The sequence below is a fragment of the Felis catus genome, chromosome C2, assembly GCF_018350175.1.
Source record: "Felis catus isolate Fca126 chromosome C2, F.catus_Fca126_mat1.0, whole genome shotgun sequence".
Classification (NCBI taxonomy): domain Eukaryota; kingdom Metazoa; phylum Chordata; class Mammalia; order Carnivora; family Felidae; genus Felis; species Felis catus.
In genome coordinates, this window is record NC_058376.1 from 71936632 (window position 1) to 71955354 (window position 18723).

Genomic DNA, 18723 nt, shown 5'->3' on the forward strand with positions numbered 1-18723 from the left:
CTTGAACCCACAAATGGTGAGATCATGACCTGAGCTGAAATCAGATGTTTGACTGAGCCACCCGGGTGCCCCTAAACATATTCTTAAGTTGGGTAAGACCACATGGAAAATGTGACCCTATAAAAGACCCTTATTATAAATTCTCAGTGACAATATCTCCTGCCACTCTCCAACTGCCAAGGTTGAAACAAAGTCTCAGCTTCATTAAGGGGAAGGGTCTCCTTTCAGACTCCTTTCCTTAGGAAGGTCACAGGCTTTGTTTCCCATTTCCTGTGGCCTATGAGGCTATCAAGAGAAGTTTAAAGCCATTCAATTTGGGCAGATTCCACTAGGGTGAAGGCTTGCTTTAAATCTAGCTAACATCTGCATTCCCAATTTCATTTCATTTGTAGCCTCAGAGTATTCCTCATTTTCTCACCAACCCAATGACGTATTTTGAAAAAAAATTTTAAATACTCATTTAGGATTTTTCCTAGCAAGAGGGTTATTCATGTTATCTCTCTAGTTTACCCCTACTGCCCGGCAATAGAAGTACTGACTCTACTTAGTATCTTTCATTTGTTTTCTCTTCTCCACTCTTCTTTCTAAGGCTTTAAATCAAGCCCATAACATTTGTTACCTGGATTACTACAATAGACTCCTAATTGATCATCATCTTATCTTCTACCTTGCTGCTGAGGTTATGCTCCAAAATACAAGTCTGATTCTTATTCTTCCTCTCCCCCTCCCTCATCCCCCACCTCCCCTCTTTCTCTCACACACACACCCATTTAAAACTCTTTAATGGCTCTCTGACACCACAGTATACAGTATAAATTCCAAAGCCCTCATGATCTGGAAAGTCCATTCTGATCAAACCTCAGCTCATCTCTCTGGTTTTGCCTCTCCTCTTTCCTATCCTACACAATTCAGTACAGTCATACTGAATTACATGCTTGGAATGTCCTTATCTTCCTCATCTCACCTTCATCTAGTTCATCCATGTTCAAGAATTACCCTAAATGCTACTTTGCCAATTTGTGTGCTAAGCATTCTTTACACTACCTCCCCACTCCCATCTCTATGACACTCTTCTATTATGTATGTACATGAATATACTACTAAGCCTCAGAGTATTCCTTTACTGGTTTACTTTCTGGCTCCTCAGAAAGAGTAGAAGCTTCTTCCACACAGGGACTGGCTTCTCTCTTGGTATCCCCAGCACTTAGCATTGTGTTTGCTTCCATAAGATCAATGTCTAATAAACTGACTTAGAACTATCTCACAGTACTTCAGCTCACCAGTTAATACACCAGAGAAAGGTCAGGCTTCAGCCAAAACAATGCTTCCATATCCTCTGAATTTTATACTGTGTGCATATGTTTATGCTTTAACTTTCATTTATAAAGCAATATGGTTACACTGTGCAAATCACAAAGAGCAAATGGGTACTTAAGATATGTGTTAAGATTAAATTTCCGGTGAGAGAATTACATACAAATTTTAAAAGTGCTCAAACTCAAACAATGTAAGGTGAAAATCACACGTTCCAAAAATCTGCCAGATGATACAGCAGATATAACTTTGTCAGATAGCTGACAAAGACACATACCTAGGATGCCAGTGAAAAATTATTTCATGAAGGGTTCATGGGTGGCTCAATAGGTAGAGCATGTGACTCTTGAACTCAGGGTCATGAGTTCAAGCCCCAGGATGGGGGTTGAGTTTACTTAAAAAAAAAAAAAAAAGTAATAGTAAGACATGAAAAAAAAATTTCATGAAATACAAGTGAAAAAAACATGAATACATAATATTAGGATTTAATGTTAAATCAGTAAAAAAAAATTACAAAAAACATCTGATCATTTCACTTAGATCCCAAAAATTTACATATTTATGTCAGCAACAAATCTCTCTTGAAATTAGACAAATAGAGGATAGCCTTTCATTTGGGGTTTGCCACATATCTGGGTATATGTATATGGTCATTTTAGTTACACAGAGGCAGGGAGGCTTTTTCCTTTAAAAAGGCTTCATATATTATTCAAACTTAAGAAACTTCCAACCCTTCTCTCTCCTTCAGCTGCAAACATCCCATCAGTCAACCGAAAACCCCTACAGGTTCCATATAATTGATACCACTCCTAACCATCCTGTTCACTCTATGTCCATTGCTATAATCTTAGTTCAAGCCTTCACCTCTTACATGAACTAGTACATCTCTCTGCTCTTTGTCATGCTCCCTCTGATACACCTTCTACACTGCAAAATAATGTAAATTTGATTGTCTTCCTCTGTATCAACAGTTCTGCACTGCTGACTGGAAGTTTTCATCTCTCTCAAGCTGCCATTAAGATCTGGTCCTCGTTGGGATGCCTGGGTGGCTCAGTCGGTTAAGTGTCCGACTCCTGGTTTTGGCTCAGGTCATGATCTCATGGTTCATGATTTTCAGCCCTGCATCAGGCTCTGCACTGACAATGTGGAGCCTGCTTGGGATTCTCTGTCTCCCTCTCTCTCTGCCTCTCCCCTGCTCATGCTCTCTCAAAATAAATAAACTAAAAAAAAAAAAAAAAAAAAAAAAAAGATTTGGCACTTATTTATTACTGCTTTCAAATGATACCCCTCCACTCTCTCTCACCCTATACTATTCCCTCCAGCCACACAGGTGGTATATCCTATCTAGCAGAGCCCTTGGTGGTAATTTTCTTTGCATAATATGGATAGTGATATCATCAAATGAGTCCCTTCATTTTTCTTAGAAACACACCAAATAATGACCTTTCTGATAAGTTTTGGACCCTCCCACCCCTCCTCACCCTGAAGTAGATACAAATAGACACTTTTCCATTCAGTCTCAATCTCTATCCTTGTCTCTGCTAGCTTTCCTACCTTGCAAACTTTAAAAACTCACTGAACTTGCCCAGTTCTCACTTTCTCATACCAGTTATCTCTCCCTAAGTTCCCAATCAAGCTGAACTAAAAATTCTCCAGTTCTAGTATGTACAAATTTACCTTCTCACCAATTAATAAGAACACTTTTAAAAAATGAAATTTCAAAACACAAACAAATGCAACTTTTTGAGGGGAAGGAGGAGTTCAAATATCCCAATAGCCAACCTTACATTAGCTAATCTCAGGGCAAACCCAGCACAAATCTGATGAACAATTTCAAGACTCATGTGCTTCCATATTTCTCATAAAACCTAAGGCTTTGTTTTAGTGCCTTCCTTATATTTTTCCATTATGTCCAGTTACAGTGTGTTGTATTAGTTATACTTCTTATATGCTAGCCTATAAGTTCAGTGTCTATTGTACTCCATTTTAATTTACTTACCTACGCAGCAACTTCTAAAAGTTAAAAGGTTCCTACAAGTAGACTCCTCTGGCTGCTTATTCTAGCAAAGAGATGCATGAACTGTTACATTATCTACTAATCTTTTCCTTTTCAGAGAACGAAATGGCTGAGTTCATATCATTTTTGGCTCTTGTCTTTCTAGGTGCTCACAACAAACTAAAGCACCATAAAAAGCACAAAGAACTTGTTGGTGGGGGAGTGAAACTCCCTCTACCATAATCCAACCGATGCTCGCTGCTTTCACCCCCTCTGAAATGTGTTCATAAGGAAATTCAACTTAAAAATGACCACTGCATACAAATAGTTGCCATCCTCTCCACCACCCTCCAGCTATCGCAACTTCAACACCAATGACATGGGAATCCTTTGGAGAATTTGTGGGCTCTGAAGTAAAATAAAAGATGCTGTTAAAATTGGGAACTTGTAAAGCCAATCCTCAAGTAAGCTAGCCTGTCAACAATATGGTCTGCCTATCCTAAAAGTCTTTTCATAGGTGCCTAAATTTTTCTTTTACTTTATTATGCTGCCTAAAATGCAACCACCTAAGTAAGAGATTACAAACATGCTTTTTAAAATGATAAACACCTACTGAACAATTAAGGATGTATCGATTATTTTACAATGTGAATTAATTCAATCATATTGCTTCTCCCTAAAACTCACTAAGAGATGAAGGTTAAGACACCTTCAGGAAGCTGGGTCAAGAAAAAAGAGATATAAGTAGCTTTAGCATCCCAGGTACCTTTTGGAGGAGAGCTAAGAAAGGTCTACATGAAGTGCCACATAGGGATGGGAATAAGATACTCGGTACCTGGAGACAGAGACACCAAACAGCTGTAATAAAGTTACCAAAATTTTTCCTCTGGCCAGTCCTAGAGAATAACATTTTTTTTTTTAAGTTTATTTGCTTATCGAGAGAGAGAGAGAGAGAGAGAGAGAGAGAGAGAGAGAGAGAGAGAGAGAAAACACGCACATACACATACCCAAACAGGGGAAGGGCAGAGAGAGAGAGAATCCTAAGCAGGCTCTGTGCTGCCAGCATGAAGCCCGATAAAGGGCTTGATCCCACAAATCACGAGATCGTGACCTGAGCCAAAATCAAGAGTTGGCCACCCAACCAACCGAGCCACCCAGGCACCCTGAGAATAACATTTTTCATATTCCCTTTAGTTCTCAGGCTAGGGAGTATAATATAGATATTAAGAGCCTAGATACTACTCAGATAAACCTGAATTTGACTTCTAGTTCTTTCATTCACTAGTTATATGACTTTGATCTAGTTACTAATTTCTCTAGCTCTCAGTTTCCTCAGTTATAAAATGAAGATATTATCAACTTCATGAAATACTTGTGTAGATTAAGAAAATTCACAGAAGGGCACCTGGGTGGTTCAGTCGGTTGAGTATGTGATTTTACCTCAGGTCACGATCTCACGGTTCATGAGTTCGAGCCCCAGGTGGGCTTGCTGCTGTCAGCCTGTCAGTGCAAAGCCTGGTTCACATCCTCTGTCCCCCTCTCTCTTTGCCCCTCCTCCGCTTCTGCTCTCTTTCTCTCTCAAAAAATAAATAAAAACATTAAAAAAAAAAAAGAAAATTCACATTAAAGAACTTGGCACAGTTCTTTATTGGCAAACAGGCAGGCAGAGTACGAAATCTCACAGTTTTCTTTCCTTCATTCATCTGATGTATGAACATGTACTTCACTCATGTTAAACACTCATTTTTTTTAAAGCAGGAGTAAAATAAGAACTATCACTCTAGAAAAAGTGAATGTTATAAAGAATGAAACAATACCAAAAGAGATCTGCTTTAAAGAAATTTATAACATGGGGCGCCTGGATGGCTCAGTTGGTTAAGCGCCTGACTTTGGCTCAGGTCATGATCTCACGGCCCGTGGGTTCGAGCCTCACATTGGGCTCTATGCTGACAGCTTGGGAGCCTGGAGTCTGCAGCCTGCTTCGGAGTCTGTGTCTCCCTCTCTCTCTGCCCCTCCCCCGCCCCCACGCTCTGTCTCTCAAAAGTAAATAAAAACATTAAAAAAAAAAAAAGAAATTTATAACTATGCAGCATTCCAGTATGACTGAGAAGCATCAGGAGCTGATATAGAAACAACAGAAAACTTAATAAAAGTATAGGTAAGTATTCCAAAATCTCCTAGGTCTGTAGGTTTATTGAACTTTATGAAAAGGGCTTCTAAAGGGAATTCTTTAAAGTCATTCTTAAAGGGAGTGACTTTAAGACACAAAAATAAAGCCCTAATAAAGGAAATATAACTGTGATATTTTAGGGGCAGATGGTATCAACACTTGAGGCCTAGAATTGCCATCCTATTTATAATCCTTACTTAACCATTTGATGCCAGAATCTAAGCTGTAGGCAGCATATCCCAGAGATGGCCCTATCATATCTCTGCTGACAATCTGACAGGACAACCTGCATCACTGGAGCTTGTCAGGATAGTGACCTGTAAGAGTGTTTCAAAAAAAAAAAAAAAGAGGGGCCTCTACCCATGAATATTTATTTTTTAAAGGAAGTACATGCTAAATCCTGGCAAGACTGAAGAAGGTAGTATTAGAGAGGGACCAAAGAAACAAAGTACACCATTCACTTTCTGAAATAAAGCCAAATTATCTGAGTCATCTTGCTCCTATAATCATTCTTGGTGTATCACTTGTATCATTTAGTGTATCATTTTAGAAACAGAGGACAACAGAGACATAATTAAAGGTTCCAGTGGTTCTTTATGTTGGGAAGTAGTAGAAGTATTTAGTAATGTGAGAGACCATTTTTGGTGTTTCATGACTGGAGGCTGGGGGTGCACTACTGGCATTTAGTGGAAAGAAGCCAAGGATGTTATAGCATATTGAAAAATGCCTCCCCTTCCCCAAAGACTGCTCACACCTTCATTTCAGACTTACACCTCCAGAACTGTAAGAGAATAAATGTGTGTTAAGCCATGCAGTTTGTGGTAATTTGTTATAGCAGCCACTGGAAACGAATACAAATGCCAAATCTTCTGCAACAGATGGAACAATCCTATACAATAAAAAATTGTCCCAGCCAAAATGCCAGTAACACTCCCACTGAATTAAACAGAAGAATATGAAGAAGTGAAGGTTAACTGAGAAGGCAGAGGAAAAGTATGGAGGACTAAATGATACATAGGGGAAAGAAACAGTAGTCAACAAGTTTAATCAAGTTGCAAGTTTTACCCATATATTCAGAGATAATAACTATTTTTGATGGGTCAGCTATAAAAAATGTGAAGCTTATTACATTCAGAATAAAAACATACCTTTTTTAAAGAGAAGGGGAACTAATAACGCAAGTTTGCAGATTTTTTTTTTTTAAGTTTATTGAGAGAGAGAGAGAGAGAGAGAGAGAGAGAATATGAATCCCAAGCAGGCTCTGTGCTGTCAGCGCAGAGCCCAACACAGGGTTCAACTTCACAAACCATGAGATCATGACCTGAGCCAAAATCAAAGAGTCAGACATTTAACTGACTGAGCCACCCAGGCACCCCACAAGTTTGCAGATTTAAATTATCTGTGTAATTGTTTAAATAGGCTTATTTTGAAGTCTCAGTATTATAGGTAGCAACAGGATAGCTTAATCTAACCTTGCATCTTAGTGTGTTTGGGTTGCTGTAACAAAAATACCATTGACTGGGTGGCTTAAACAACATTTATGTCTCACAGTTCTGGAGGCTGGGAAGTCCAAGATGAAGGTCCCAGAAGATTTGGTGTGGGGTACAGGCCCGCTTCCTGGTTCAAAGACAGCTACCTTGGGGTACCCAGCTGAGTTGGTAGAGCATGCAACTCTTGATCTGAGGGTTGTGAGTTTGAGCCCCATGCTGGGTGTAAAGATAACTTTAAAAAATAAAAGAAACTGGGGGCACTCGAGTGGCTTAGTTGGTTAAGCATCTGACTCCTGATTTCAGCTTGGGTCATGATCTCAGTTTGTGGAATTGAGCCCTGTGTCGGGCTCTGTGCTGATGGCACAGAGCCTGCTTGGGATCTCTCTCTCCCCCTCTCTTTGCCCCTCCCTGACTCACACACTCGCTTGCTCTTGTTCTCTCTCTCTCTCAAAATAAATAAACTTTAAAATACATAAATTTTTAGAAAACATATATAAAAAAACAAAAACAAAAACTGTTGTCTCCCTACTATGTCCTCACAGTAGGGGCAAGAAGGCTTCCTGAGGTCTCTCTTTTTTTAAATGTTTATTTATTTTGAGAGAAAGAGACAGATCATAAGCGAGGGAGGGACAGAGAGAGAGGGAGACAGAGACTCTGAAGCAGGCTCCAGACTCTGAGCTGTCAGCACAGAGCCCGATGCAGAGGTTCAAACCCACGAACCATGAGATCGTGACCTGAGCCGAAGTCAGACACTTAACCAACTGAGCCACCCAGGCACCCCTCCTGGGGTATCTTTTTTAAGGATACTAGTCCTCCTCATGAGAGCTCCATCCTCATGACCTAATCACTTTCCAAAGGCCCCGCCCTCCTGATACCATCACACTGGGGGTTTAGGATATCAACATATGAAATGTTGGGGGGCGGAGGGAACACAAAAATTCATCAATGGCAGGAGCCCCACTCTACTGTTTCTCACTACATACACTTTTTTTATTATACCCCTATCTTTTCTTCCTTCTATCTATTTTAAGCTTACTAATGGCACCAAAGTACATTGTTTAACCCATCCTATGGTACACAATTTACCAGTCCCCATTTCTTTGCTGTGGCCTCTTAGTTCACACTCTCTCCATTACTGTTATGATATGGGAAATAGCCCTAACGCAGTCCACATCTCCACTACAGCTGGAAGAGTCAAGAGATTCTTCACACTATAGTAGTCCCTTATGCCTTTTTTCTACATTACTTTCCAGTGCCAAAAAAATGACAGTCTCTCCACTACTATCAAGGAGCCAAAGTATAGCAGTCACAGAGACAGAGACAGATAAAAAGAAAGAAAAGAAAGAATCCCTCTATAGAGCCCTTCTTACCCCAGAAGGATAGAGAAGAGAAATGACAGAGACACAAAGAGACTCCTTTTTGGTCCTACAGTCCCCCAGAAATAATAACAAAATAAGCTAGACTGTCCACCTAGGAAACAGGAGTCGGTGATAGTTGCAAGAAATACGGTGTCTCATCAGTATCCCATCCTGAAGTTTTTAAGCATTCAGGAATAGAAAGCATTACAAAAACCTTTATACCCAGAAAACTAAATTTACTAAGTATAAGACGAATGAAATGATTAGGTTCGGGGACAGATAAACAAAGATAATTTTTGTTGGATCAACAAAAAGGAAACTAGAGTGAGGTAGTAGTAGTGATATGGTGAAAAATGCATGGGCCTAGGAGTAAAGACACCAGAATTCTAGTCCTTGTTCTGCCATTATCTAAGACCAGTGCTACTCAAAGTGTGGGCTTCACACCAGCTATCTCTAGTCCGTGACAAGATTAAAACAGAAATTCCAGTGCAAGCATTTAGAAATTTTTATGACAATTTGATAGAGTAATTTTATGTCTGTGGAATTAAAAGTTCAGGCTTGAAAAATTTATGGATGGCAAATTATCATATGAAAAAATGCCCAGTATCATTAGTCACTAGGGAAATTCAAATTAAAACCACAATACTATACTATTATACACCTATTAAAATGACTACAAAAAATTAAAACTACCAAATGGGTAACTGAACTCTCATATATTACTGATGGGAATGCAGAATTGTAATCATGACCTTGGAAAACTGGCAATTTCTTAAAGTTATACACCTATCACATAATCCAATAATCCCACTCTAGGTATTTATCCAAGAGAAACAAAAACTTACATTCACACATTGTACACTAATGTTTTTAGCAGCTTTATTTATAATCTCCCAAACTGGAAACAACACAATTACCCATTTACTTAATGAATGGATAAACAAATTGTAGTACATTCATTCAATGGTATACTATTCACCAAAAAAAAAGGGGCAGGAACTACGCATACCACAATGATATGAATGAATTTCAAATGCTAAGTGAAAAGAAGCCAGACTCAAAAGGCTACATACTGTGATTCCATTTATATTACATTCTAGAAAAGAAAAACAACAGACAAAAAGATTAGGCTACAGGTGGGGGGAAGGGTTGACTACAAAGGGGCAGGAGAAATTTTCTGAGGATGACAGAATTGTTTTGCATCTTCACTGTGGTTACAGAAATGTACACACTTATCAAAACTTATAACCACACACTAAAAAGGGCAAATTGTACTGCATGCAAATTGTACCTTAATTTTGAAAAGAATTTGGGCTTATATTTTGTATGTGTTTTTATTTTTATTTCATTTTCGAAGTCATTAATTTTTATTGTATTTTATAAAAGTGCTGGTACACAAAGATTGGAAATTTTTTTAAAAAGGTCCTTTCACCAAGTAAGTTTGAGGAGCACTGACCTAGACATATAACCCCAAGTCACTTTATTTTCATTTGATAAAATCAAAAATGCGTCAAGATGGTTTTTAATGTATCTTCCAGCCCTGACCCCCACCCCCAAAAAACAACAAAAACAAAAACTATGAATGTTAAATGATTTCTGGTTTCCTCAAATGCCTACATAATACGAGTTACTTCCATACTCCTAATGTTGGAAGCACCATCACATTCTCCTGGTTTTCCTCCTATACCTTTGGTTTCGTTGGAGTCTTCTCTGTACTTTTTCCTTTGCAGTGCGTCAGAGTAAATGTTCCTTCAACTTTGGGTCCTGGAGCCTACGGTTTCCTCACAGTACACTCTCCCCTGCAAGAAGCTATCTACTTTTAATAGCTTCAACCGCCATCACTATGACTCCTCAGATGTCTCTTCTCTTTCCAGACCAATACTCATTTGCTTATTGAACAGCTCTACTTGGAAGTCTATCTAAAACCGAACTAATCATCTTCTCCCCAAACCTCTCCTACTATCCTGTAACATTCACAAATAGCACCTTTATATACCTAGATGTCTGAAACAGAATCCTAAGCTTCATTCTGACTCCTGTGACTTTTTCCCATCTTTCTTCCCTTATCTTCCACTTCTCTGCCACAACCTTATTTCAAGACACCAGCATCTTCCTTGGATTAATGCAACAGTCTTCTACTCATCTCTATGCCTACCCCTTCTCCACTATAGGCAAGTAGCTCTTTCTAAAAAAAAAAACAAAATCTGGTTATGTCACTCCTCCAATTAAATTTTTCATTGACTCCCCCTACACTTGGGATACAGTCAGATTTCTTAACATGGGTTACAGGCCTTTCCTAATCTGGCACCTGCCCTCTTACCTCTTCAGCTCAATTTACTGCATCTCCCACTAGCTATGCCCTATTCATTTGGAATTATCAATTCCCTAAACCTATTGTCTCTCCTTTCTTGTCTCTGTATATGTATATATCTGTCCCCCTCTCTCTCTGCCCTTCCTCCTTCAGGCCTTTGTACATGTTCCTCCTGCCAGAAACATCTCTCCTCTAGGTTTAGCTAAAAACTTATTTCTTCTAGGAAGCCTTTCTTTACCTCCATGTTTTGTGCTCCCATAATAGCTCCCTACCATTCTCCAACTGTATTGTAACACCTATTTGTGTCTGTATTCTCATTAACTTTTATGCTTTTTGAGCATAGACACCTTGTCTTGCTCACAGTAGTATCCCCCAGATCTGAACCATGCCTGGCACACAGCAGTCTATCATATTAAGTTTATTAGTAAGATTCCATTCACAACTCAAAAAAAATTTTTTTTTCTAATGTTTTATTTATGTTTGAGAGACAGAGAAACAGAGTGTGAGCAGTGGAGGGGCAGGGGGAGAGGGACACAGAATCCAAAGCAAGCTCCAGGCACTGAGCTGTCAGCATGGAGCCTGACACGGGGCTCAAACTCCCGAACTGTGAGACCATGACCTGAGCCGAAGTCTGACGCTCAACCGACTGAGCCACCCAGGTGCCCAAAGACACTACTACTTCTTTTTTTTTTTTTTTTAATGTTTATTCATTTTTGAGAGAGAGAGAGAAAATGTGAGTGGGGGAGGCAAAGAGAGAGAGGGAGACGCATAATCCAAAGCAGGCTCCAGGCTCTGAGCTGTCAGCACAGAGCCTTACATGGGACTTGAACTCACAAACCACAAGATCATAACCTGAGCCAAAGTCAGACACTTAACCAACTGAGCCACCCAGGTGCCCCCACAACTCAAAATGTATTGCCTCTCTAACTTCTGCTCAAACATAATCACCTTCTGAAATAGTTTTTAAAATTCCAAGAGTTGTCTCTTGATATCTAGAACACTTACAACCACCATTCCTGACAGAGAAACACATTTTAATGTTAACCAAAGAGAAATAAATTGTAGAAAAGAGTATGTAAAAGAAATTAACCACAAAGCCAAATACTACACACATCAGTTTTCTACTTTCTGTAACTAATATGCGTTCATTCAACAATTTTAGAGAGAGATTAAACTAAGGTCTCTTCTATAACTGAGATTCTATAGTTTCATTAAATGGAGCACAAGGGTGGCTCAGCCGGTTGAGCATCCAACTCTTGATTTCAGCTCAGGCCATGATCTCAGAGTTGTGAGACAGAGCCCCCCACACCTCCCCCCACCCCATGCCCCCGTCAGTCTCTGTGCTGAGCATGGAGCCTGCTTAAGATTCTCTCTCTCTCTCTCTCTCTCTCTGCTCTTCTCCCCCACTTGCACGCTCTCTCTCTCTCTAAAATAAAAAAGTATATAAATTTAATTTAAAGTATGTGAATGCCTACTATGCACAAAACTTTACAGAATTCTATCCTAACAACCTTTTGTACTCTCTCAGCCTCCACTTTCTACTCCCTCACAGTTTGTCCTTACCTTCTATTGCCTGTTTATTTCTTCACCAATTCTATAGCATCTATGTATCTTTCATCTAATGAAATTATTCTGATTACATCTGTGCATTTTGTCTATGTGTGCCTGAATGTTAGCCTAAGCTGGTGTTAATGGGATACTGCCATGGTTCAAAACATTTTTTTTAATATTTATTTATTTATTTATTTATTTATTTATTTATTTATTTAAATTTTAGTCCTTTTTAAAAAAAGTTTTAATTTATTCATTTAAGTAATTTCTATACCCAACATGGGGCTCAAACTCATGATCCTGCGATCAAGAGTCACACACACTTATGACTAAGCCAGCCAGGCGCCCCGGTTCAAAACATTTTTAAAAGTTGTTCTTTTGGAGGGCGGGGGCCATGTTGGGTATAGAAATTACTTAAATAATTTTTTTATTGTTCTTTTAGATTTACCTTCAGATCTAGCAGCACATTCCTTCTTCATGTTTTGAGGACTAATGTGACTTTTGAAAGCAGTCAGCAGTCATTCAAACCCAAGTATGATGAATACCAAGAGAGATCAAACTGAATAATACTGCAAAATGTAGTAGACTATAAAGTAACAGGACTGGTTTTCTATGCAGCTTCAAATGATTCCAACATCATCAATGGTAAAGGTATATAGTTTCTCAATGCTGATTATTTTCAAAGACTATCACTTCCCTTGGCTACTTGGTTATCAGAGTTTGATCACAGAAAAAATGTTTATGATGTAATATTAATTGAAAATCTTACAATTCTAAATTATGTATACTATGATCTACAATATAAAAATAAGAAAAAGTAAAAATAAAAGTATGCAAACAAGATTTGGAAGATAATATGTAAATAAATAATGCTGCTGTGAGAGATTAGCTTAAACTTCTTTCAAAATCATTTCATGTTGTGATTTTTTGTGTGTGTGTGATTTTGAATTTTTTTTAGTGTTTATTTTTGAGAGAGAGAGACAGAGCATGAGTGGGGGAGGGGCAGAGAGAGAGAGAGAGAGAGAGAGAGGAAGATGCAGAATCTGAAGCAGGTTCCAGACTCCATGCTGTCAGCACAGAGCCCAACGTGGGGCTCGACCTGAGCTGAAGTCGGACACTTAACCAACTAAGCCACCCAGGCACCCTGTGTGTATGATTTTTTTAAATAATTTTTTGTTTTAAAAATCAGAGTCAGGGTGCCTGGCAGGCTCAGTTGGTAAAGCATGTGACCCTTAATCTCAGGGTCACGAGTTCAAGCCCCAAGTTGGGTATGGAGCCTATTTAAAAATAAATACAAATTTTAAAAATAAAACAAAATACTAAAAACAGAACAAACTGAGGGCTGATGGGGGGTGGGAGGGAGGGGAGGGTGGGTGATGGGTATTGAAGAGGGCTTCTTTTGGGATGAGCACTGGGTGTTGTATGGAAACCAATTTGACAATAAATTTCATATATTTAAAAAATAAAATAAAATAAAATAAAATAAAATAAAATAAAATAAAATAAAAACCAGAGTCATTACACCCGACGCTAATATAACGTGTGTCAACTAAACTCAGAGAAAAAAAAATTCAGACCCATTATTTCATACCCATATATCATATACATTTGTTCTTCTTAGTAAGAAATAAGACTTAAAATTCTTTCAGTTTTCTATTTCTAAATGCCACAGGAAAGGTAAGGCTCACATTTTTGAAAATATATTGCTTTAACCAGAATGTTGAGCGTCCAGATAAGTAAAATCTTTCTGAAATCAGAGCATAAGCTCTTAAGGTCAGATTAATTCATTCAGCAATGAAAAAATATCAAATACCCTTTTGTCATAAATACTACAATTTAAAATATATGTGAACAGAACCCCAAACTATCTTTTTAAAATATATCGAAAAGGCGGCGCCTGGTTGGCTCAGTCAATAGAGCTTGATCTGAGGGTCATGAGTTTGAGCCCCACATTAAGGGCAGAGCTCACTAAAATAAAATAAAATAAAATAAAATAAAATAAAATAAAGTAAAGTAAAGTAAAATAGAAATGTGAAAAAGACTAAAGGGGTCAATCATGTGTTTCTAACAGTTAATTACTCTCTTGTAAAAAAAAAAAAAAACCCAAAATTATTAATAGAGATTCATAATACATCAAGGACAATCTAAGATATTTTCCCTTCTGCAGACTTCCAGATACACTGTTTACTAAGGATCTCCAACATAATTCAGGAATAGAAAGGCCTGTGACCAAGAAATAAGCCATGTGGGCTAGCAAACAGAAACAGATTTAAAGCAAATAAGTGAGCCATTTTATCTCATCACACTTTGGGTTTTGTCCCAAAAAGTTCCATTAGAAGTAATAACATGAGGTTCTGAGTTCCTGAAGGGGTGGTTGTTACTATAAAAACAGTCTGAGTTCCTGAAGTGATGGTAATTAGCATAAAAAACTGAAATTAAATAGGTGGCATCTTAAATCAACTCCATAAAAATCTAAAGATTAATAATAATTACTTCCATATCTGACTCACTACGAAGATTTTTCTATGAAAACATAATGCTGCAACATTAACTTATATACACAATAATTTTCTCATTTTCCCAATAACTGTGATCTGCTTAGACATTGGGAAGTGTATTACATCTTTAACAGTCCAATCACAAAAGTTTTAAAACATTAAGAAAAGATGATCATTCCATTCCTCATCCCAATTTTATTACAAATCTTACTTTACCGATTTTGATGTAAACGTTTCATGCCCACCAGCTAGATAATGTATGAAACATCTAGTTGTCATTGCAGAGCAAAAGATAAAACTAGCTTTAAACTGTAAAACGGCAACTTGCATACAATCCGTCTGGTTAGAACAATGTAAAATTTTACTTAACCAGATCTCATACGTCAAACTCTAGGTGCATTAACAGTAGAAACATTGTCTGCACCTAACAAATAACCAGATAAAGTATAGATCTGCTCAGGGAGGGAACTAACATTCTAACCTCCTTCCAAAATGACAAACTAGAACGGCAAAATTACACTCAGGCACATGGAGTACTCTTCTCTCAAATCACTCCACAGAGAACTTCATCATTTGCTCCGCCCTCTAATAACTCATGCAAAAAAAGTTCAGCACCATCAGAGGGAAACAAGGCATAGAGAATTCATAGAATGGCTTAGGGCCTTTCCTCCAGGCGGTAAGAGGATCTGTGTGTGCCCTTCGCAGGGGTCCAAAGAAAAAGAATAACTGGGGGCTTGGGGAATACTGACACCCAGAAACTGACTTTCTCTCCAAGAAGTTTCTGCCGCCATCCCTATTTTATCAGCAGGAGGATCCGGCGCCATCGTCCCAGTCTTTATGATTTTATTATGGGGAGGTGGGAAACGCCACCCAGGATTCCTCCAGGCCTTCCCTCTTAAGGTTGGAGGGGGGGGGGGGGCTCCCCCTCATTCTTTTTCTTTAAACCTCTGTCTTGAAGGTACTCCTCAGCACCCCTCTTTACAGCGGCCTATCCCCCAGGATCGGTAAAGGCGCTGTCGAAGCCACCATCCTCGCCGTTAAGGCGGGAGGGCCCGAGCACGCCAGGGCCACGGCGATGGCTCTGAGGGGCCCAGAAAGGGGAAGGGCAGGCCAGGGACTAAGGGAGAATGACCTGACTAAGGAAGAATGGAAAAAGGAGGTGAGAAGATGCACTGCACCCCAGGGCTGCACAGAGAAGAGATGATGAAGAAGGAGGAGGGCGGTGGCCCGGGTGCGGCCCCCCACCTCTCCCGCCCCCAGGTCCCCGGACCGGCGGGGGCGGATGGGATCGGCCCATTCCCCGGGTCTTAGCTGACAAGGGGGGGTGGTAGGGGGGTGGGGGTGTCTCCCTCCACACTGCGAAGAGACCGAGAACAAGGCATGGGGTACGCGGGGGGGCTGTCTCCCGCCTGAACCCGGAGACCCGACGCCGTCGTCGCCTCTTCCTCAGAAGGGAGGACGGGAGCTATGGGTAAAGCCCGAGGGAGAAATGCATGAAGGTAAGGGGAAGCCCAGGGCGGAACGGCGGTCCGCTCCAGACCCCACTCTCCACCTTCCGGTAACCGCGTCTCTTACCGGTGATGGCGGTGAACTGCTGAATTAACCCCTTCAGCGCCGAGGACGCCGCGGAGCCCCCGTGGGCAGCCATCTTACCGCCGCCGCCGCTGCCGCCGAACAACAACACAGACACACACGGACCTCCCTCCCCCACCTCGCCGCGCGGTTTGCGCAGGCTCATTGACCGCCCCCAAACTCCGCCCCTCCCGCCCCGCCCCCTCCGCGGCGGTCAGCGCAGGCGCACTTCCAAGCCCGTCCGGGAGCGCTCTCTGCTCTCCGGGTTGGCTGCCCGGTTGCTGCCTGCTGGCTGCATCCTTCCTTGCAACCTCTGGTGCCTTCCTCTCCAAGCTCTAAGGCCGGTGTCACAGATGCGATATCTGTTCCTGGTTTCCGAAATAAGCTGAGGGCTCGGCAGGTAGTAGGCTCTTCGCGTTTCAGTTTCACAAGGTTTATTGACAGACCCAACTGCCGTTGACAGTTTTTCCTTCTTTTTTTTTGCAGCTCTACAGCCCTCTGCTAGGTTTCCTGCAGCTCCTGTCAAAATACAAATCCTACCTCATCGCATTGAAGCGACTTTCGCACCTGCTCGCCAACCTTTAAACTAATTGTTTGGCTAACCTGGTGCGACGATCTATCCAACAGAAGTAAAATCCCAGAACCCTTCTGTGCCAATAAAGCACTGGACGCAACAGTCTGACATATAGTAGATTTAAATAAATGATTGTCCAGTCCACTTTCCTTCAATACATTCGTCAATCCATGCCTCCCCTCAAGATTTCACTTAGTTTCCTGGCCTATAAAACGAAGAGGTGTCATTTATGTAAAAAGAAAACGTGTATATGTATATACACTATATGTGTATATGTATAGAAAGGGCACTGGAAAGTTGTACACAAAACGTTACTGGTTACCCCTAGAGAAGGGAGCAATGGGGGGGATGGCAAAAAGAGACTTTGAGGGCTTTTTATCCTTTGTTTTCAAACAAAGATAATATTAGTATATTTTTAAAACAATTATAGGGATGCACGCAAATCTGATTATCCTTCCCTTTATTTATGAGAATAAAATTAAGGAAACTTACTTTTAGGTTCTAACCTCCCACCCACATACTTTGCAGCTACATAGGAAAATGGCCCTGTAAAAGATGAGTCGTCTGGAGAATTGACCCACCCTGAGTCTAAATGTGCTATTGGGGTGAATTAAGAAATAACCACGTCTAGGGCGCCTGGGTTGGCTCGGTCGCTAAGTGTCTAACTCTTGATCTTGGCTCAGGTCATGCTCTCACCCTCATGAGAGTGAGCCCCATGTTGGGCTCAGCGCTGAGTATGGGGCCTACTTAGGATTCTCTCTCTACCCCTCTCCCACTCGTTCTCTCTCTCACAAATAAACATTTAGAAAAGGTTTTTTTTTTAAAGGTTTTTTTAAATGTTTATTTGTGAGAGAGAGACAGAAAACACGGGTGAGGGACAGAAAGAGAGAGGGAGACACAGAATCTGAAGCAGGCTCCAGGCTCTGAGCTGTCAGCACAGAGCCTGATGCAGGGCTCGAACCTACCATTGGTGAGATCATGACCTGAGCTTAAGTAAGATGCTTAACCAACTGAGCCACCCAGGTGTCCCAAAATAAATAAACATTAAAAAAAGAAATAAGCAAGTCAAATCAAGATAACTATAGAGTTATAGCTGCAGGAAATATGACTGATATGATTGAAGCTATGACTGCTATGATATCAGGAAACAGGCTCCTGAAGTGCCTGGGTGGCTCAGTCAGTTAAACATCTGACTCTTGATTTTGTCTCCGGTCATTATCATCCGGTTCATGAGATCGAGCCCTGAATCAGGCTCTGTGTTGACAGTGGAGAGGCTACCAAGATCTGTAGATTTATTTCCAAGGTCTTAGAATTCAGTGATGTGATTTTTAGGTTAATCTTGAGAAAGTGGTAAAGATTATGCTATCCACAATTCTAGAAAATATTTTGTAGAGATTAAAAAAATAAAAGATAATGAGGCAGGAAGTTAATAATACAACTTTGAAAAGCCTTTTTCAGGGTACGTGGGTGGCTCAGTCAGTTAAGTGATTAAGCATCTGAATCTTGATTTTGGCTCAGGTCACCATCTCACAGTCGTTGTGTAACTGAGCCCCAAGCTGGGCTCTGCACTGAGCATGAAGTCTGGTTGGGATGCTGTCTCTCCCTCTCACACTGACCCTCCTGCACTTGCACTCTCTTTCTCAAAACAAATACACTATATTTAAAAAGCCATTTTGAACTAACATATGAAAGATCTTTAGAATCATAAGAAAATATCTTGAAATACATCCCTCAAATCATGAAAATATGTTTTAAAAAAATGGGCTATCCTCAGAAAATAAACTGCAAAAATATTATATATTGAATAATGAAGAACTAAAATTTTAGATAACAAAGTAAATATCCCAAAGCTAAACATCAATTACTATTTGAATTATTTCACCAAATTA

General features: G+C 40.1%; 1 protein-coding gene across 1 annotated transcript in view; it reads right to left on the reverse strand.

Moving 5' to 3' along the window:
* Nucleotides 1-16411, reverse strand: part of UBXN7 (UBX domain protein 7) — a 57572-nt gene extending 41161 nt beyond the window's left edge. The window contains exon 1 of the mRNA XM_003991742.6: nt 16264-16411. Coding sequence (XP_003991791.3) covers nt 16264-16336 — 73 coding nt within the window. The 5' untranslated portion in view covers nt 16337-16411. The remainder of the gene's footprint in view (nt 1-16263) is intronic.
* Between the last annotated feature and the right edge of the window lie 2312 nt (nt 16412-18723).